General features: G+C 44.9%; 1 protein-coding gene across 2 annotated transcripts in view; it reads left to right on the top strand.

Moving 5' to 3' along the window:
* Positions 1–22,916, top strand: part of LOC124787900 (integrin alpha-PS2-like) — an 837,072-nt gene that overhangs the window by 289,571 nt on the left and 524,585 nt on the right. For both annotated transcript variants that reach the window (XM_047254882.1, XM_047254881.1), the window contains exon 2: positions 3,138–3,265. In XM_047254882.1, coding sequence (XP_047110838.1) covers positions 3,138–3,265 — 128 coding nt within the window. The remainder of the gene's footprint in view (positions 1–3,137; positions 3,266–22,916) is intronic.

Raw genomic sequence — 22,916 nt, 5'->3', positions numbered from 1 at the left:
CGGTACGTGCCTGAGCGCCCCTAGTTTCGATAACTCACTGGGCCGGCCGCTGTGGCCGCGCGGTTCTAGGCGCTTCAGTCCGGAACCGCGCTGCTGCTACGGTCGCAGGTTCGAATCCTGCCTCGGACATGGATGTGTGTGATGTCCTTACGTTAGTTAGGTTTACGTAGTTCTAAGTCAAGGGGACTGATGGCCTCAGATGTTAAGTCCCATAGTTCTCAGAGCAATTGGCCATTGGATAACTCACTGGTCGCCGATCAACAGGTGCGCTGCCGCATCTGGACGGGCGCCGTGTCGCAATGCTACACTAGCGTATTATGGAAAGTGGTTGTGTTGCTGCTACGAACCATTTCGCCTTTGGCTCGCACCTTTACAAATCGAAGAACGTTACCTACACATTTAAGTAACGCCATTTTGAATGACAAAATTGAAAACCGGAACGACACACGCTACAAAGGCGTATTGCTTGCAACAATAACGCGATTGTATAAAACGTTCTCGGATTTCCAGGCGCGTCAATTCGAATAAAATCCTCAAGCTTTCGTTGGCCATCTCCGCCATCGTCGTCAGGAGTTGACTGACTGCCGGGGCTGCTACGGTTTCTCGCTTATATAGACATGATGACATCATCAGCGTATCATTCCACTTCAAATCGTTCCGTACGCTTACTCCCAGATATTTTACAGAAGTAACTGCTACCAGTGTTTGTTCCGCTATCATATAATCATACAATAAAGGATCCTTCTTTCTATGTATTCGCAATGCATTACATTTGTCTGCGTTAAGGGTCAGTTGCCAGTCCCTGCACTGAGTGCCTGTCCGCTGCAGATCTTCCTGCATTTCGCTGCAATTTTCTAATGCTGCAACTTTTTTGTATACTGCAGCATCATCCGCGAAAAGCCGCATGGAACTTTCGGTACTATCTACTAGGTCATTTATATGTATTGTGAAAAGCAATGGTCCCATAACACTCCTCTGTGGTACGCCAGAGGTTACTTTAACGTCTGTAGACGTCTCTCCATTGTGAACAACATTTTGTATTCCGTTTGCTAAACACTCTTCAATCCAGCCACACAGCTGGTCTGGTATTCCGTAGGCTCTTACTTTGTTTATTAGGCGACAGTGCGGAACTGCATCGAACGCCTTCCGGAAGTGAAGGAAAATGGCATCTACCTGGGAGCCTTCATCTAATATTTTCTGGGTCTCATGAACAAATAAAGCGAGTTGGGTCTCACACGATCGCTGTTTCCGGAATCCATGTTGATTCTTACAGAGTAGATTCTGGGTTTGCAGAAATGGTATGATACTCGAGAGACTCATGACGCTTCCCTGAAATTTATAAGTCAGACGAAAATAAAGTGCTAGTTCTGTTGCACTTTCAGACAGTAACCAAAGCAGAATGATCACCATCCAAGTTTGGGGGTGGAGAGGCTCTACTTAACATTTGCGAAAAGTATGAGCGTATGCTTCAGTTTAGAACGGCGCTTCCCCTCCAACGCTCGCCATTTGCCTTACAGCGCGCTCACGGCCTGTCCGCTACCGCTAACCCACGTCTACTCTGCCGACCGCACATCTACCGGCCACGTTATTCCGTGCGCACTCTACAACGCTGCTCTGCGCTTGCAAACCTCAGGAACCTCCGATTCGGAGACGATATTGGACGGTGGCCAAGGCGAAGTACCAGCGCGATGGTGCTGGCGTGTAATAACACGGCACAGGAGCGGCGGCCGTTCTCCTGGTGGCTCTCCAGCAGCTGTCAGGGAGCAGGAAGCCGGCAGCGGGTGGGGTCTCTATCTGGCCGTAGGAGCTGCGGCTATCGCGCCACGTCGCCGGCAGTGTCCATTAGCGCGGCCCGGGCGCCCAGATAACCCGCTCCTCGCCTCTCGGGGCCCTAGCCTAGGCTCCACACGGCCTCTCAGCGGCACCACTTGTTCTGAGGGTCCGGGCAGCTGCCGTGATCAACAAAACAAGCCGACGACCCCTACCGGAACGATGAAACGTCTGCTTACAACATATCAGCCCTGGCCGCGCCTGTGTGCCTTTCCTACGGCAACAGTGTATGCCATGGCCTCACACTTATTAAAATGTCTCACGCTATTAAGCCGTGATCAGATGAATTTCTTGGAGAAATCCAACGTTTTGTCCCTATTTACAGAAGACATTAAGGAAGGGGTGTTGTAGTTAGTTAGTTGGTTACATGTTCCATATATCATTGGAAATGATGTGGAATGACTGGGTTCGCAAGATGTGTATACATGATTAGTGGTGACAGTAGTGAACTTATTTTTTAGTTCTAATTATGCATTTAGTACTAGAGGGAGTTGTAGAGAGGAACAAACCGTAGAGGAAGACAGAGATTGGAATACATTCAGCAAATAATTGAGGACGTAGATTTCAATTGCTACTGTGAGATAAAGAGGTTGGCACAGGAGAGGAATTCGTGGCGGGCTGCATCAAACCAATCAGAAGGCCGATGACTCAGAAAATAAATAAAAAACCATACGTCCACACTTACAATTAAAATTAAGGCTAATAGTTTTAAATAAAGCTCAGTGCACTCTCCAGCACACTTTGCATGTAATTTATATTACGATGTGGCAACAGCGACAGATTCGTGGTTTTATTATCTGATGTGAATTTTTTATATTCACTCAATATGATGCTGTGATTGCCTTTAAGAAAGTGTTGAGTTGTTAAAGAATTTTATCAGTGTCTGGAGGCGTTAGTCAAGACGTTTTTCAAATGCGTACTAGCTGTGGGACCTCAAATGGTTCAAATGGCTCTGAGCACTATATGACTTAACTTCTGAGGTCATCAGTCCCCTAGAACTTAGAACTACTTAAACCTAACCAACCTAAGCACATCACACACATCCATGCCCGAGGCAGGATCCGAACCTGCGACCGTAGCGGTCGCGCAGTTCCAGTCTGTAGCGCCTAGAACCGCCCGGCCACCGCGGCCGGCGTGGGATTTCACCTCTTGAAAATACACTGGAACGTTTTCGCTTCTATTAGCCTATCGTTTCACCCGTGTCGTTCTTGGCTTTATAATTACGACACACCCTGTATATGTGCAGAATTGGCAGCAGCGTCTCGCAGCGTGCAGCACTCTGTAGCTGGTCGCCCGCCTTGTTGCAGGGTGCTGGTCGGCGCGCCCAAGGCGGACACGTCGCAGTTCCAGCTCGGTGTGACGGAGGGCGGCGCCGTCTTCCGCTGCGACGTTCGCTCCGACGGCTACTGCCAGCCACTGCCCTTCGACAGGCACGGTACGTACTCTTCACCTACCAGCTCCTCTACTTCGCGTCAGCCTATATCGACCGGCATCAGTGTTCGTGATCGCCACCTAACGTTACAAAGTGTTCTGGGCGTGAAGCCTGGTATCAGACCGCCCACAGAATCGTCATTGCACCACAGATCGGATGCTGGAGGATAAAGACTAAAAGTTCAGATTAGTTGTGTCTTTTTTCGCAGGTTTACAGTGAGGAGAATCTCAAGGATATAGGACATCATAAAACAAGAATGCATATTACATATTGTAAGTTACCTACCTTTCTTTTTAAATTTGAAGTACATGCTAATATGCACCCTGAAACATACCTTGAAAAAATGACCTACATATAGTTGAAACCAAAGAAACGATATTACAACAATATCTGACTGCAATTTTACAGAGGATAAGCACGAGTTACTTTGCGCAACGAAATAAAATGAACATTTGAATACTAACTTGTAATAAGTCCATAATCTTGTTTGAATAATGTGTAAGTAACCAAACTTCGAGGCAAGTTAGGTGCAGTTAGCATACATGGCTCGATCTATTAATCTAATCTTTTCACTTTATAAATCTGAAGTCTAAAGACAAGTAGCAATCACATCGTACATAAAGTGATGTACCACGCGTTTTCTCTCCATCTCCAGATGTTGACTTATCTTCTAGCCTGAAAAGCATCAAAGAAATGGCCGAATCGTACAGCTGACTGAAGTTTTAGGATACGTGTGTGCTGACTATAGCAGTGCTTCACGAAGATGTGTGTCCCTGCAGAAGGCAGAAAGTCTGTGATGTTACTTGTGATAACTCGATGAAGGTTACAAAGTGCACACACTATCGTGAAAATAAAAGATTCAATAAACAGTGGCACGGGGTTACGAATAAACCGCATAAACTTCGATTCAAGTGATTACTATTTCATCTAAGGAACAACTATGGCTACAATAAACCGCTAAATCGGTTGTGCTTCAAACACACGTTGTAATATATCAACACAGAAAGGAAGAATTCCATATGCGTTAGTAAGTGGTTGAAAACATCTTATTAGACGAAGTTCTGATTATTTCAGCGGCCCTAGTATTTAGATGGATTAATGAAAACCCGATGCTGCACCACGCCTCAAAAACTGACCACCTCACAGAACCACGAACGTTAAGTTTGTACATAGGCGAATTCACACGTAAAACCTAGAAATGGTGCAGGTACTGTTACGCCAAGCTGCGTGAAGCGAGGCAGAATCTCGAAAAACATCCGTAACACGAAATGTAAGAATGATCAACAGAAAGTGACTTCAGTTCGACTCAATACATAGTTAAGTTTAAGTAGTTCTAAGTTCTAGGGGACTGATGACCTGATGTTAAGTCCCATAGTGCTCAGAGCCATTTGAACCATTTCTTTGGTGAATGGTTAACTAGAAAGCGACCTGCAAACAGAAACTTGGTCAGCCAATGTGGAACTCTGCAGTCTACTGTATGTTCCGTGTGTCACAAAACTTTGCTGGCTTGCTATTCACGTTAATTAAAATTGGGAAAATTTAATATAAGAACTGAATTAATCACTGAATTGGTAAGTTCCAAATGAACAGACAGAATGAGCATGTATTAACAGTTTAAGTACACATGATAAACGAAATAATTCACAGGAAGCAGAAGCTTAATCCTCAAGAAAAAAATAATCAGACAAAAATCAGAAAATATAAGCCCTCCTTTTTGGCCTTCAGAAACGCTACGTCGGATGTGTTAAAATAATTTTACAAACGGGGAGGTGTCTGTTTGAGAAAGAGTCATCACACTTTAACACAATGTACCGAAATGAAAAATCATATTAAAATTAACAAAGTAAATTCAAAACTATGAAATTGTCATTGCCTGTTATTTAATTATTTAAAGCACTTATGCTATTATTAATGGTTCAAATGGCTCTAAGCACTATGAGACTTAACTGCTGTGGTCATCAGTCCCCTAGAACTTAGAACTACTTAAACCTAACTAACCTAAGGACATCACACACACCCATGCCCGAGGCAGGATTCGAACCTGCGACCGTAGCGGTCGCGCGGTTCCAGACTGTAGCGCGTATAACCGCTCGGCCACCCCGTTATGCTATTATTATACTACGTGCTGAGGTCCACCGCGGTGATAAATAAAAAGAAATTCTTAGACGCGCGTTGGAAAAGTTCACACGATTATACACGATTCACACATAACAGAGGTAAAAAGAATTTTGGCCGTCACAGTAAGTCTAAGGTTCAGATTTTCATCCCTATCGCTATGTTGAATTATTGTGAATATGAATACTATGGAACATTTTTCGGCAAAGAAAGTTATCTGAATCATCTTTCACATGCAACTAATGTACGCTGGCGTGAAACACCCTGAAATGCCATGAATGTTCTACAACAAGGCAAAATTACTAAGACTCTTTAAGACTTCAAGAACACAAATGTGAATGTATAGACGCAAAGAGCAATTAAATATCACGCGGAATTAAGTGTAAAACTTCTACGAGATGGTACTGAAGTTACGCACCGTGAACTTACTACGGTGTGGTATGAGAAAAGTTACACAATCTTAAGTCTGAAACGAAATGAAAAGCAGAAGAAATAAAACACACACACGGGGAAAGTTCACTCATATAGTCCAATTAAAAGAGAAATCAAACAATTGAATTTTAAACCTATGCTGGAGCAACGAGCTTCCTGGAGTAACGAACTTCCTACACCATGTGTTCTGGTTACACAAAGCAAGGACCGGAAGAACACTACGTACAGAAAAACACACATACTTGTAATCACACTCTGAAAAATAATAGAATTCGATTACCGAACTTGAACCTGACCTAGCGAATCAAATGCGTACGTCAGTTGGAATAACTACACACCATCACACATTAACACTCACCAGCGTCAAGTCGCTCTTAAAGACTACCGTCTTCACTCAACAGAGGTTCAGTCCCGAGTGTCGAGGGCACGCTTGCCCTGTAACGAACTTCCCCCAGGTAGCCGGAAGAGACCACTCACTTATCTAGTGTCGAATGACTACCGAAAAGGTACAAATCCCGTTGTCTTGACTGAGAAAGATACTTTGGCTACACTATTACTACCACGGCAGACAGCCAGATGCTGTACTGCTACCACATAAAAGATAAATTCAAGACACACACTCACTTGTTTATACAGAGAATAAATAGAGAAAGGAAATTTGGAAGCTCAAATTGTAGCTGGTATACAAAGGACAGAGTGTACACTGGGAAACAGTGATAACGTTGTTCTGTATCATTGAATGCTAACAAATACGAAGTACAAAACTAAATCACAAAGATTGGGTGCGAACAGCAGGAAATAGAAGTTCAATAATACGAAACGGATCTGACAGAGACGTTAACACTTGCAAGTTCTTTTGTAGGCACCTTGTAGATTACTCTTATTTCTGGAATTGACTGTGTGAAGTGAGCTGTTGCTCTCAAAAATCGATACATTATACACAACAAATTAAGGTATGGATGTATTGGGAAGCGATAGTAATTATTTTCCATTTCCTTGAAATGTCCTTTCCAGGACGTTGTCGTGTTTACACTGCAAATAATTCGTATTACACTCATTTATATCCGCAAAACCGTAGACTGGCTTGATGAAGTACCACAAAAAAAATTCGCGCATAATGCTATGGAATGCAACTCAGGGAATATGCTAGCATTTTTCTTTTTATGTCTCCATGTCTGACAACATACACATTGTTTAGCGCTTCAGCAGTACTGGTATATGCACCTTCAAACTGAAATTATTATCACTTTGTAATTCTAAGACTTTAATGCTATCAACCTCTTCTGCCTAGCATATAGATGGCTCGGAAATAAAATAACGTTAAGTCAAGGATCAATCTAATTTCGAGTTAGGATCTTTGTATATCGCCTTTTAAAGTAGTTCGTCTAGTGCGTGATTGGGCCAAATGCATACACTGGAAATCGGCTCGTCAAAAAATTCTTTTTTTTTTTTTTTTTTTTTTTTTTTGGACCGTTTATCACAAAGGAAATTGGCTTTACTAAACACGTTCAAGAGCATATAGGTTTCGATAGACGTGAAGAGATGAAGAGACTGTCATAGCGTGGAAAGCTGCATCGCGTCAGTCTTCGGAATGAAGACATCGACAACAACAATGTTAGTCGTAAAAGGGGATTTTGCGTATCACTCAGAATCTCACTTCGGGGGTTGGATGTACTAGTCGCATAAATGTCGGAAACGTTGTAGGAAATGTCTTCAAATGGTGACGGGAATTTTGTAATTTGGCGAGTTGTGTTAGTGAGACTCTCGCGATTTTTTCGTCGGTGTATTGGTAAACACGTTAAAAAATTATGTATATTATGGTTGCCATGTCTGCTACCAGGAAGGTCACGTATGTTTCGATATTATCAGCGATTATTTATGTTGTATAAAAATACTTTATAGAATTTCTATCTAATTTTGCTATAAGAATGGGATAAAGTGTAGCAAAGTTTTAGAAATGTTGAATATTGCTTTTGGTGAGTTTGCTATGAGTAAAACAAGGGATTAGGAGTGGTACAAGAGTCTCTAAGGAGGACTGAAGTGAAGAAGTTGAAGTTGGCGCCGGCCGGTGTGGCCGGACGGTTCTAGGCGCTTCAGTCTGGAACCGCGCGACCGCTATGGTCGCAGGTTCGAATCCTGCTTCGCTCATGGGTGTGTGTAGTTCTAAGTTCTAGGGGATTGATGACATCAGAAGATAAGTCCCATAGTGCTCAGATCCATTTGAACGATTTTTTTTTTTTTTTAAGTTGGCGGGCGCCTTAGACAGCCCAGGATATTATCGACGGAAATCGTGGAAAAAGAAATAGAGGAATGATTATAAACGATCGCCGAACCACAATCAGAGAAGTCACTAATGATGTTGACATGTTAAGTGGTTCATATCAAGAAATTTTTTCACGTGTCTTTGGTAAGAAACGCGTGCCAACAAAATTTATTCAAAAATTGTTTAGTTTCAAACAAAAACAGCGACGAATGCAGATTGTTCAAGACTCGCCAAATGTGGAACTATTAAAAAAATCTTAAAGAACAAGACGAGAAAAATAAAATTATTTAAAAAACAATGGCTGAGCCTGTCTTATTCTATGGCAGTGAATCTTGGATAGAAAAGAAAGGAAGACAAAAACAGCGTACAATCGGCTGAAATGAGATTTTTGAGATCTGTCGAAGGTTGGCAGAAGAAGAAATGAGAATATGCAAGAAGAATTAGAGATATTCAACTCAAACGACGAAGTGGAAGAATGTAAAGAGAAATCGAGGTGACCTCTTAAACGTGTGGAAGAAGACATAATTCCAGTGACTGTGATCAAGTTAACTGCGTGAAGCAATCCGAAAAAAATTGCACGGGCTTATGCCACAATAAAGATTAATGGCTTTTCCCCCTCAAATATACTCAGACTGCGTTACTTGTTTGTGAATTCTTGGCCAATATTGTAATGATGCCCCAGCCTCCATATTCGCCCATATGACTTTTTCGTATTCTCAGAAATAAGTAAAAGTTTTAAGGGCAGTTGCTGAGAGAGCTGAACGCTGTTCCAGAAGAGTAGCAGAAGTATTCCGGGGCTTGGGAACAACGCTGGTGTGCGTGCGTAATACCTAATGGGAACTATTTTGAAGGGGCTAACCTTGATTTACATTAATAAACATTAATAAATAATATTCTTTCCAAAAAAAAGTTTCTGTTTCTTAAACACGCCTCGTATTAAAAGAGGAGTCGTTCGAAAAATAAGCGCATTTCAACGTAGAACATAGAACATCTTACAGCCATGCCGAGAAATGTTTCACAACGGCCAATATTTATGGCCGAAGGTGATGGGTGTGCATTTCCGGACTGGCTGCCGGTGCACGGTGGTTACACTGACAGGCGGCCCGGACCAACACCGACTCAAAGGAAGGCCTTGGCGCTTGTTCGTGACGTCACGTCAGCTAGGCACGGCGAACGCCAGGTCTGTTGCAGGCATACTCATAATGGTGGTGTCTCCCTCTCTGACACAGGAAAATGTGAAACTATAGGCGGTAGTTGACCAACACACATTGTTCTGAGAGATTTCTGCAATCAATTAATTGTGCAATTCATTACATTTCTTAACAAATAGTGTACTCCTGAACTTAAATTTCCACCTGTTTTAAGGATTGACGTACAAAAACAACTTCATGGCCCAGCAGCAACATAATTCGTGCTTCTCTACCTTATTTGTAAATCTGAGGAAGTTACGTTTGTACTGAGCTGCTTTTACAAGAAACTGTGAACATATTGGTGCTCTTCTTTAGGTATCTTGGTTGACTATGGGGTGAGGAGCACTGAATGTGTGGTGTCACCCGCCAGACACCACACTTGCTAGGTGGTAGCTTAAATCGGCCGCGGTCCATTTAGTACATGTCGGACCCGCGTGTCGCCACTGTGTGATCGCAGACCGAGCGCCACCACAAGGCAGGTCTGGAGATACGATATAGCACTCGACCCCAGTTGTACGACGACTTTGCTAGCGACTATACGGACGAAGCCTTTCTCTCATTTGCCGAGAGACAGTTAGAATAGCCTTCAGCTAAGTCCATAGCTACGACCTAGCAAGGCGCCATTAACCGTATCTGAAGATAGTCTTATTTGTATTATCAAGAGCGATGTACCACAAGGATAGAATAAAGTTAAGTATTCGAGGAGCTGCATACTTTTCTTATTAGAATCAATACTTATCCTGTTCCAGACTTCACGCCAGTCGGCGTGTGTGTACGCGTGCCTTTCTGTCGGCTACCCGTCACTGTGGACTGGCTGCCTTAGCAGTCCACATCAGAATGTTAATGAAATATCTTGCGATTGTAGACGTTGGGGGAGGGGGTGGGGGACAGAAGAGGAAAAAGAGAGATACATGTTTTATCAAATAAATTTTTTTTTATCTTATAAAGTTTCTCCTTACAGTTGCAAGAGGGGAATATTAATCTTTTCTAATGTGCGTGTTTAAAAAAGATTAAGCTCAGCAGTATTTTAAATGTGTGAAGCTATTTTGTTTCCTGTTTAGAATTCCCTTCGTTGAAAACGACTGTAATCTAATGACTGGCAAGGCCATGTAAATTAGTTCACATTTCCAGTGACGATGTCAAACGAAAATAAATAAATAAATAAAAGAAACGAGTTCATTGTAAGGGGGTTGGGGTAAGTTTCAATAAAAAAATGGATCAAGTAAATATATTTACTTGAATGTAAAATTTCCGAAGCTTGCAATGGGGCAAAGCATCTTCTCATATTGATCTACGTTTGTTTCGACAGGATTCAGTAATACAGAACTGTGATCTTCATTTGTAGCTTTACGGTAGTAAATCTTTCATCTAAATAAAACTGCAGAATCCAAAACAATACCAAACATTTTGACCAAAAATAGTAGATTTATAGTGATAAGCACGCCCAGGCGTTTCTGCCTGCAACAGACCTGTCGTTCGCCGTGCCTAACTGACGTGACGTCACCAACAAGCGCCGAGGCCTTCCTTTGAGTCGGTGGTTGCGGCCCGGACACGGCACGGAGATGGCCTCGGTGGTCGTGACCGGCGCCGCCCAGCCACGGCTGCGGCTGCCGTATCGGCCCCTCTGCATCTGCCAGCCCGCCACACCACGGGTCACCGCGCCGCGCAAGACCAGCTGTAGCCGCAGCACGCGGCCGCAGGCGCTGCCGTAGCCGTGCTCCGCTTCCGTGGAGTTATTCGATGTGCCGCGCTCCCTGCCGGTTCGTTATGGAGATTAGCTGCTACGTGGATCTCAGCTACTTCCGTCACTTTGTTTATTTTCACCTAGTGTCGGGAGCGGTACAAGAGAAACCTCGCAGCGCCCTCCCTCCCCGCCCTCATATTTAGTGGTAAAATGCCCAAGATGACAGCCCGCCAAAAACTGAACACATATCAAACAGGAAGAAGATGTACTGATTTGTGAAAAAAGAAGCAAATATAAACCGTGAACGCCGGCCGTTGTGACCGAGAGGTTCTAGGCGCTTCCGTCCGGAACCGCGCTGCTGCTACGGTCGCAGGATCGAATCCTGCCTCGGGCATGGATATGTGTCGTGTCATTAGGTTAGCTAGGTTTAAGTAGTTCTAAGTCTAGGAGACTGATGAACTCAGATGTTAAGTCCCATAGTGTCAGAGCCATTTGAACCATTTGTTTAGAAACCGTGAACGATCTTACATCAACAGGTGCAACTTCTAGCGAACTGCAAGAATCAAGGCGTCGTGTTTGTGTGGCCACGGTGTTGTCTTGCAAAGGCTGAGATCCGTGTTCAAATCTCCCTTGTGCTCCTTTTTTTTTCTACAAAATTATGAACGTTCCGTCGGGTCACTGACGTGCATGTTCTCCTTCTTTTGTCTTGGCAATTGTTATACTGTACATTGGTTATAGAAAATGTGTCATGAGGTAAGAGCATACAGAGTGATTACAATTAAACTTTCCCTATTTAACACGTTATAACACGGAAACTAACTATCGTATAAGTACCAACCTTGGTAGCATTAATTTTAAGGAGATGGAGAAAAATAATCCGGAATCACTTCAGTTGAAATACCCGGTGGTCAAAAAGTCAGTATAAATTTGAAAACTTAATAAACCACAGAATAATGTAGATAGTATGGTGCCTACCAGTGTCGAAAAGAATCTGAAAGCGCAGGATTGCATTCTGCACAGCAGAACGAAGCATGTCCATAGGTATGCTTGCTACCTCTCTTGATATGCTGCGCTTCGGATCAGCACAAGTGTGACTCTTCCCCTGGTAAACCCTGTCCTTCAGGTAGCCCCACAACCAGAAATCATAGGGAGTGAGATCACGTGATCGTCCCGGCCAAGCTTTTGGAAACGATCGGCTGATAGGTGAACTTCAAGAGCGACATGCGGTGGGGCCCAGTCTTGCATGAATTCAATGCATCTTTCTCCTATAGGGCGGGAATGACATTCTGGCGAAGCATATCCCAGTAACGCTGGCCAGTCACACTGCGTGGCTTTGGTCCTTGAGCGCCAACCTCTTCAAAAATGAATGGGCCAATGATGAACGTAGCCTGAAGCCACACCTTCCGGTGACACGTTCACCACACAGAGGAACTTCATGCACACTGATTGGAGGTGAAGATTCCCACACTCGGTAATTCTGTGTATTCACCTCATCCGTCCAAGAAAAATGAGCTTCGTCTGTCCATAGGATGGTCCAGGAAATGCCATCATCAACTTCAACCATTGCGAGAAAGTGGAGAGCGAAGCCAACACGTCGTTATGCGTCCTGTGCTGGATCTTGTACGGATACCATTTGAGAACGGTTCGAAGCACCTTCCATACAGTGGACCACGGTATGTTCAACTGTCGTGACACAGCACGCTCACTGTCTGACGATCGGGAATTGAGCGCAGCGTTGTCTGTCACAGCAACAGTGATTTCATCAACCATCTGTGGTTCAACCGGTCGTCGGTCTCTTCCCGGAGAGACGCCCAGTTCTCCAGTTGATTCGAACTTCTTCATCGTGCTCCGCACAGCAGGTAGAGAAAGAGGACCCTTCCGTAATTCTTTCAGCCCGCGATATCCTGGAAGTTCAGTGGCAGTATCACCAATAAAGCCCACCTTCATTTTTTACAAGCTCCCGTCGTCGCGTCAACAAGTGTACTGCAACTGTTCCGGTATGTGAGACTATGAATCACGATGACTGACCACGGCACCTGGTGGCCATGGTTGGAACTAGACGGTGGCGCTGTGACGCATGGAAATCATACTCCCCATACTCTGCGTACTAATGCTGCCAAGTTTGGTACTCGTACGGTAGTTAATTTCCGTGTTATAACGTGTCAAATAGGGAAAGTTTAATTATAACCATCCGGTATTACCATCGCAAGTGACTGTGATCAATGGTGAGAGCAGGCGAGATGGCACATAGAAATCTCACAGAAATGAAAACAACAAATGAAGGGGTGTGAACTATATTACAACAAAGGAATTCAAGAGCCAAAACTTCCAAAACGGAACTCAAGGGTCATACCATGTGGTACTTGTGTAGAACAAATAGGAGATTCCTTCCTTACACTTAGCTGTTGAAAATGGACCTTATGCCACGACACAGCCACGTCAATGACCGAACGGACATTTCATAATTTTGTGAACAAAAAATGGAACATAAAGGAGATTTAGACACGGATCTTCCCCTTAACAGTCTGACACCATGACCACGTAACCACGGCGTCGCACCTATTTAAAGTGGCTCAATGTTGTACTTCTCGAGCATTTTTTTTCAGTACATCTTCTTCTTTTCATGCTTGATCTGTGTTCAGTTTTCGACAGGTTATCCACTGGCCCTTCTTACCACTAAATCTGATGGGGGTGCAATGGGGAGTTCCGCTTATTAGAAACTTTGTAAGGTGGCATCATTTTGAGCGACATTACAACTACCACTTCGGAAGTATAAACATCGAGACAGGAAACCATTAACGATACTGACATCGGCTAGGGATCTTAATTTGTAGCAGAATATCGGCACGTTGGGCGATAGTGAAGCGGACGGAGACGGGAGGCTGGCAGGAGAACGGGAAAGACACAAGCGTGGCAGGCAGGCCTGAGAGCTGAAGACAACAGCGCCCGTAAGCTAGTCTGGAAACCCCAGGCGGGTGGACCGCGGCTTAGCGGGAGCCACGTGGCCGAGGACAAGGAGAAGATACAAGGGCTCGCTCACAAAACGCGTGGCGGCGTGTAGGTGGTTTTCCCAACGGCCGGAGCGGAAGCTTCTGGAACAGTCTGGAAGCTTCTAGAAGCTTCGGTCGGTTGCAAAAATGAGATTGGTCGGCGCTCGGAAACGAACGCCTTCCAGCAACATGATTGGCCACAAGCATTAAAAGGGGCAAGAAAAAAGAACAGGAGCTACGAAAAAGCGTAGCGACTGAGAAACACTTGTTCCTGGAGCGTCGAGGAGAGAGGTTGGTCCTGGCGAGGTGTGCGACCTCGTTACTGGGACAGAGTACTTGTAGCGAGAGCCTGAGGATCGTCTGGTGTTCCAAGGCAGCCGTGGAGGTGCCCACGGAAGCTTTTGGTGAAGTAGAATTCATGTTATCTCGCTGAGCCGAGAACCTTTGCAGCGATAAGCGTCAGATCACTGCAGTGGTCGTGCGAGGGAAGTAAAGTAAATTGATCACGTGTCTTTTTCGTTCTATGCTGAGGCTTCACGTTGCTAGTCGCGAGTGTAGTTCTAAATATAATTGCAATTGCCACAGCTGATGTCAGTATTCCGCGCTTGAATTAACGACCGCGAGTATATATCACAGGACAGTGCCCGACAGAGCGATTACCAAATGTGAATAGGCAGAACTATAATGTTGCTCGTACTGTGTAATCTTGAATAGAGTGAATTGCAGAAGAGTAAAGAATTTAACACTACTGAGTGTATCATTTCATAGCTAGTACTTTCCTTTGTCATTTTATTATGTCCTTATTTGTGTATTTCATGTTTGCATCCACCTGGTGGAGGCAGTGTTTGTAGGTCATCACATCTGAACATTCTAGCGTATACTGAGGATATGGTTAGAAACTAATCAGATTTGCATACGGTTAGTTAACGTCACATGTAGAGCAAAGGATAAGCTTACCCTTCTGGAGAGCGTATAAGTGTCAGGGCGATAAATTAGCGTTATAAAATCCGTTGTACAAAATTTTTCACTTATACGTTCGGCCCACAGGCTTAAACATCAGCAGAAAAGAGCAAAACAGAAGCGGTAGCTTACAACTTTTCCCATGAAACGCAAAGGTCCTAGGTTCGAGTACCGGTCCGTCTGTCAGGAGGTTTCAAGTAAGTACACACTGCACTGCAAAGTAAAAATTCATTTTGGAAACGATCCCCCAGACTGTGGTAAAGCCAAATCTCCTTTCTCTCGGAAGTGCGAGCCCGTATGGCAACCAGGACAACTTCTGCGAAGTTAGGAAGGTAGGACATGACCTAAATCCGTAAGGACTGGGTATGAGTCGTGCTTGGGTAGTTCACCCGGTAGAGCACTTGCGCGCGAAAGGCAAAGCTCCCAGCCTCGATCCCCGGTCCGGTATATAGTTCTAATCGCCAGGAAGTAATTTAGCGTTGTTATCAGGCCTGGTAGGGTGTACAAGAGGCGTGACCAGCGTCAGATGTTAAGTGATCAATGTGAAGAACACTGAGGATGATGTACACTATTGTGAGACGCTTTGTCAGCACCCAACAGAGTTTGAATCGGGACTCGTTGTGGATCTCCACTTTGTCGGCGGTCCCCGTCATGCAATACCCAGATTTATGGGGTACTCGGATGTGACAGTGTCTCGATGCTGGACAGCGTGGAAACGTGAGAGCGCACATACTCGTCTAGCCTCTGGTCGACCAGGGAGTAAAAACGGAGAATCGCCGTATAGCGCACCGAGCACATGGGGACATCATAACCCTTTCTCTTATGTGCCGCCCATGCGAGAGCAGGCAGTGGACTCCCCTTTCCATGTTATTCAGCACCATTGGTCTGAGACTAGTAGCAGCGGGACTATGGTACTGCCGTCCCAGGAGTGTGCAGCACAAATTGACTGAACTACTCCTTATGCAAGTCGACTTGTGGTGACGTTCTGTTCTTCCAAACTTCTGGATAGTCACAATTGTGTTTCTCCTGGCTTCATAGTGAGTGTGTGTGTGAGGGGGGGAGGGGGGAGGCATTGGGTATGACTTCAAGTCACACACACACACACACACACACACACACACACACACACACACACACACACATTCTGCGTCCTCATGTGTTATTTCTCGTGCGACAGTATCGTCGTGCCAGTTCTTAACAAGACAAAGCCGTTTCCCACGTGACACTGATCTGAATGAACTGTCTGCACAATATTGAGATACTCTCGTGCCCGGCGATATCCCCGTATCAGGAATTGTGACACCCTTCCCAATCGATTCTGTGCATGCGTCCAGGACAGAGGGGGTGCATCCTCATACTGATAAGTGGGCTCATACTTCCAAGTTCTTTTCAAATTTATTTTGTAATCACTGAAATAACATCACTCCCCTTTCAACGTCTGAAGCTTAATTTCGTTTCCTCCTTGTTTTCTGTGTGTCTTAATTTTTTCCAGGCAATATATATGTATTTACATTGCATGAAAGGCATAATGAGCAGTATTTGTTTGGGCTGACACCAGCTACACATTGCAAAAATGTAATCGCAATTATATGCCGTAAATCCAAACGACTCTTAGGAGAGACAACCGTTGTTTCCATTCCTCTTTTATCCAAATTTCTCCTCAGTGACTCCTTAAGGGGTAAACTTGGAATTAGCTTCTCTCTTCGCTTTCTATCTGTGTTTCCAGCCTCACTAGCACAGGTCGTCTGAGGACCTAGTTATGGCCATTGAAGTTCGTGGACATTTCTACACTACTGACCGTTAAAATTGCTACACGAAGAAGAAATGCAGATGATAAACGGATATTCATTGGACAAACGTATTATACTAGAACAGACATGTGATTACATTTTCACGCTATTTGGATGCATACATCCTGAGGAATCAGTACCCAGAACAGCCACCTCTGGCCGTAATAACGGCCTTGATACGCCTGGGCATTGAGTAAAACAGAGCTTGGATGGCGTGCACAGGTACACCTGCCGATGCAGCTTCAACACGATACCACAGTTCAGCAAGAGTAGTCACTGGCGTATTGTGACGAGCCAGTTGCTCGGCCACCATTGACCAGACGTTTTCAATTGGTGAGAGATCTGGAGAATGTGCTGGCACCCCATACCATCGCGCTGGGTGATATGCCAGTATGGCGATGACGAATACACTCTTCCAATGTGCGTTCACCGCGATGTCGTCAAACACGGTTGCGACCATCATGATACTGTAAACAGAACCTGGATTCATCCGAAAAAACGACGTTTTGCCATTCGTGCATCGAGGTTCGTCTATGAGTACACCATCGCAGGCGCTCCTGTCTGTAATGCAGCGTCAAGGGTAACCGCACCCATGGTCCCCGAGCTGATAGTCCATGCTGCTGCAAACGTCGTCGAACTGTTCGTGCAGATGGTTGTTGTCTTGCAAACGTCCCCATCTGTTGACTCAGAGATCGAGACGTAGCTGCACGATCCGTTACAGCCATGCGAGTAAGATACCTGTCGTCTCGACTGCTGGTGACACGAGGCCGTTGGGATCGAGCACGGCGTTCCGTATTACCCTCCTGAACCCACCGATTCCATATTCTGCTAACAGTCGTTGGATCTCGACCAACGCGAGCAGCAATGTCGCGATACGATAAACCTCAATCGCGATAGGCTACAATCCGACCTTTATCAAAGTTGGAAACGTGATGGTAATCATTTCTCCTCCTTACACGAGGCATCACAACAACGTTTCACCAGGCAACGCCGGTCAACTGCTGTTTGTGTATGAGAAATCGGTTGGAAACTTTCCTCATGTCAGCACTTTGTAGGTGTCGGCACTGGCGCCAACCTTGTGTGAACGCTCTGAAAAGCTAATCATTTGCATATCACAGCATCTTCTTCCTGTCGGTTAAATTTCGCGTCTGTAACACGTGATCTTCGTGGTGTAGCAATTTTAATGGCCAGTAGTGTAGTATCTAGAAGCTGTCAGGGCATTATTGGCCCTCCGTACAGCCGTTATCGGTACCTGTTCTAGGCAAAGTGTTCAACCACTCTGACGCTTAAGTAATTTACACAGTGACGACTTGCATTAGCCATAATTTAGTACTCGTCCCATCGTAGTCTGCTCAGTCCATGCTTTCATTGTCGCAATGCGACTCACATCGCCTTTATTGTAAGCAACATCATTCATAGATCCTTTCTAATGAACATCCCTGTTAAAAATGCTGCACAGGGTTGACTATGAGGAAATCCGTGCTTCAGAATGTCACGCGTTGATCGCTAAGACCATGAGAGGAAGTGAAGAGTCCGTGACTGCAGGAGGTGCACGCTGTCATTAATGGCGCACGAGCTTCCGCCGTCAACGCCAGTGGTGGTCCGTCCCGAACATTGGCCGCTGTGGTCGGGAGCCCTTTTACGCCGGAAGCGCGACGCGTGTCCTTTGCACCTGCTTTTTCTGGCGCCGGCACTTTGATGGCTACGCAGAACACTTTAATCGCTGTCCGCCGTGTCCGCGTGACTGTTGTGCTAATCTTCTGCAGATAGTGTGCTGTTTTATTGGCCAAATGTAGCAGTGGAAACAGCTGAATCAGCTACGAGCCACACGGACCGAAACAAATACTAGCAGTCTTGGAGATGCAAAGTGCTATCGGGTCGAAGGTACAGATACTCTACCAAGAGACATTATGTAATTTCACCCTTGTTGGATGTGTTAGATCGACCGTTACTTTCAGATAGCTACATGTACCTTGCCTCTCTTCATCACCATATTCTACAGCAACTTTTTTTGTCTACAGCAGTGGTCGCCAAACTTTCTTGCACAACAGCCAATACTGACATTGTGGCAGATGGAGTTGCGTACGTGCAGATCTTATTACTAAATGATGTTCTACATAAACATACAGTATGCTATGAGCTCCCCCCCCCCCCCATAAACAGCGATCCGCAGTCGGTGAAGAATTCCCCCCCCACTAGGGGGCGTGATAACGCTCAAAGAGGGGCGCGAGCTTAGTGATCAGAAAAAAATAAGAATACAAAAATTAATTTACTGAAAGGAGAGCAAAGTAAAATACACTCTGATATAATACAAAATTAAAACTCATATTTACACAGATGCATTGTACCTTTAAATAGGGCTGTATCAGTGCAGCACAATGCACTTCATGATTAAGTTTTCAGTACTAAATTTTAAACAAGTTCAGTAATTATTAGTGACTCCGTTGCGCCTGGCCTATAGAGCAGATCTTTTTCGAAGGGGTTTTAATATTAGAAATAGACGCTGAGTTCTCTTTCTGTGTTTAGCTAAGACCTATATTCTATCCTCAAAGCATCCAGTACAGAAAATCCGGCATCGAGAAAGAATTCAAAGAACGATTTATTACTAAATGGCATTTTGATTTCGCCACTTACCGTGAAGGCTATGAATATTTCTTTTTCGGGAGTTGTGAGACTTTCGGGAGTATTTTGAAATGGATACCTACCCCACTCGTAACGTGCTGCAATGTTCTTGTCAGCAAGAAAATACTTATTAAAATTCTTTTCCAGCGTATTTAAATGTTTACAAGGATTACAAAAAATTTTACATAATTTTCTTGAGCCTTATAACTTTTAACTCTCTCATCCATATTGCGACATGTCTAAGTTTTTTACTGTCAACTTGTGAACCACAGTTCCAATTTCCTTAAGAAGCACTAACTTTATCACTCGTTTTCAATATGCTCTGAGGAGAGAGAGGTCATGGGACACGTCGTCATAACGCGTCGGACCTCCTGTCGCCCGGCGTAGTGCAGCAACTGGACATGGCATGGACTCAACAAGTCGTTGAGGCTCTCCCGCAGAAATAATGAGCCGTGCTGCCTTTATAGCCGTCGATAATTGCGAAAGTGTTCCTGGACCAGGAGTTTCTGCACTAACTGACCTCTCGATTATGTCTCATCAATGATGTGCGATGGGATTCATGTCGGGCGATCTGGACGGCCATTCGCTCGTATTGTCCACAATGTTGTTCAAATCAATAGCGGACAATTGTGGCTCAGTGAAATGGCGCACTGAAGTCCATGAATGTCTGCAAATGGTGTCTGTAGCAGAACATAACCGTTTCCAGTCAATGATCGGTTCAATTAGATCAGAAACCCAGTCCATTCCATGTACACACAGCACACACCATTTTGAAGTCACCAGCAGCTTGCGCAGTGGTTTGTTGACAACTTAGATCCATGGCTTGATGGAGTCTGCGGCCCACTCGAACCCTACCATCAGCTCTTACCAACTGAAATCGGGACTCATCTGACCAGGACACATTTTTCCAGCAGTCTAGGGTCCAACTGATAAGAACACGAGACCACGAGAGGCGCTGGAGGCGATGTCACGCTGTGAGCAAGGCACTCGCATCAATCGTCTGCTGCTATAGCCCATTAATGTCAAATTTCGTCCCATTGCCTTAACGGATACGTTCGTCGTTAAGTCCCACATTGATTTCTGCGATATTTCACGCATTTTTGATTGTCTGCTACCACTGACAACTCTAGGCAAATGCCGCTGCTGTCGGTCGTTGAGTGAAGGCCGGCAACGCTGGCGGGAGTAGATTTAAGTAGCCTACGTAGTGCTCAGTACATCGCTTCAGTATAATTTCCCAGAAATTGCAATTCAAGGAAATGCATCAGTCGAGAAGTAAACGTATCATGCAGTTTTCTTAGTAACTAAAATATCAACAATCTCTGACTGACAGATTTACTGTTGGAATTCCGCCAGTGAGAATTGCAAGAAGAGTTAGATACAATGTCACTTCCTGTCACAGACATATCGCGGAAATACCGTGACCAGACGCGTATTCGTGGTTCGAATATGGGAAGGAGAGGGGTGCAGAGTTCTTTAGTCGTCCCCTTTGGCCCTTCAGCAGAACTTGTCGTCACCCCCATATTTAACATGCCACTGATACCCAGAATTTAAGTAGATTACAAATAATAACAATAAAATATATAAACTGTTTACTATTATGGTAACTTGTTAACATCGCTCCAGCATAATTTCCAGAAATTGCAGTTTAAAGGAATACATCACCGAGAAAAAAACGTGTCATGCAATTTACTTAAGAACTAAAATATCAACAAACTCCGACTGACCGCCTCTTAACTTACACGATCTCAAATCGACATGTAACCTGCCTCCGTAGCCGACGTCGGTAACGGAAGCTTGTGCGATGACTCTCGACCACGCGATACACCGGTTCAAATTTCGGTGATGGAAAATTTTCACTGCTAATAGTTGACCAGCAAGAGGACCAGACGTGGCTACGTTATATGAAAGTCTTGGAGGCCATGTCCTGGATTAAGACCAAACTTCTCCACATTGTTGCTATCTGATGTCTTGCGACACTATTCACGGTGATCCGTGTATCAGATGGGGCCTTGTTTCTATTCAGGACATGTCGGCTATTTGCCGGCGCCGGTTTCACCCTACACATTACACAGTACACAGTAATAGACTCTTTATCGCAGATCGGAGGAAGATAAAGGCAAACCACCTCCACTAGTACCTTACATCGAACGGCGATGTAAAATTTCTGCATCCGCCCCATCCCACACCCCAGGCTTTTTCCATATGTATGGAACTACTTTGACTCTCACCATTTTATTCTCCTTACCACTACGATTACGAGCACAGGTCTATGCAGAGCGTAAACGGTGCGAATGCTGCATCCGTCCGCCTATGTTCATGAAAGTCAGCGTTTCTGAGTTTTCTCCTTAATGGGAGGTACAGTAACTCTCTTTCACTATTGTCTTAGTTTCCGTGGTTTGATGGTTCGACCTGTGGCTCACGATCAAATCTGACATTTTGTTGGCAACAGGTTTGGCGAGACAGTGAATGTTTTCTTTTCCTGCACTGAATGTTGTCTGCTGTCTGTTTGACAAGAATCCCTTCCACTCGGCAGGCCATCAGGCAAGCAACTGAGAAGTATCTTGAGATAAACGTAACAGATTCCTAGAATCCCTTGCCATTACCTAGGTATTTATTTATCACATCACTTTAGTTTCGGAAAGTTTGGTGAGAAATCGGGAGTTGGTGTTTATATAAAACTGTAAGCTTGGAGGGGGGGAGGGGGTGATAGTGGCTCGCTCCCCTTCTTGGTTCTGTACCTGACTGTGACGAATAAATCAAAGATATTCGTGCAAATACGAAGACTTACCGAGAGTCTGTCTTCCCCCATGCCATTCCTGAAGATAACTATACCCAAAATACCCTCTACCACACATCGTAAGGTGACTTACGGTTGGCTCAATTGGCTCTGAGCACTATGGGACTTAACTTCTGAGGTCATCGGTCCCCTAGAACTTAGAACTACTTAAACGTAACTAACCTAAGGACATCACACACATCCATGCCCGAGGCAGGATTCGAACCTGCGACCGTAGCGGTCGCGCGGTTCCAGAGTGTAGCGCCTAGAACCGCTCGGCCACTCCGGCCGGCGGTGACTTACGGAGTGTAGATGTAGGTCTCGATGTTTGGAAGATACCCCAATAAATACTGTACTCCAGTTAATAAAACACACAGATTATCAGCGTACTACTTAAATTTAAAACATGTCTGATTAATGATGAAACTGTTGATGATAGTCGTTAACAGAGCATTCACACTTGCGAGCCTAGCGACTTACAAGCGGCAAGCGAGCATGTTGCTCTAAAGTGAGTACGCCGCTCGCGAGCGGTTTGTCTGGCGCTCAGCGCGAGCCATCTAGTCGTTTTTCGGTGAGCAGAAACGTGCGTTCACGCTCACCCCGAGGACGGCACTGTTGGTACTCAAAGAGTAAACACACTCGCGAGCAATATGGTCCGCAGAATGCTCACCCCCGGCTGCTCGCGTCTGTCTTTTCCAGAGCGTCTAATTGAGTCCCACGCCAGGCTAGAGTTCCTACAGACTACTTTACGCCCAGCCCATTAGCAGCGCAGCATTACATCTCGAGACACGCGTTGATCGCGCAGGGTTTGTGTACGCCAGTAGCATCTGCC

Source organism: Schistocerca piceifrons, chromosome 3 (genome assembly GCF_021461385.2).
Source record: "Schistocerca piceifrons isolate TAMUIC-IGC-003096 chromosome 3, iqSchPice1.1, whole genome shotgun sequence".
NCBI classification, from domain to species: Eukaryota; Metazoa; Arthropoda; class Insecta; order Orthoptera; family Acrididae; genus Schistocerca; species Schistocerca piceifrons.
The sequence above is the reverse complement of the archived record's forward strand: the minus strand, read 5'-3'. Positions and strand labels throughout refer to the sequence as shown.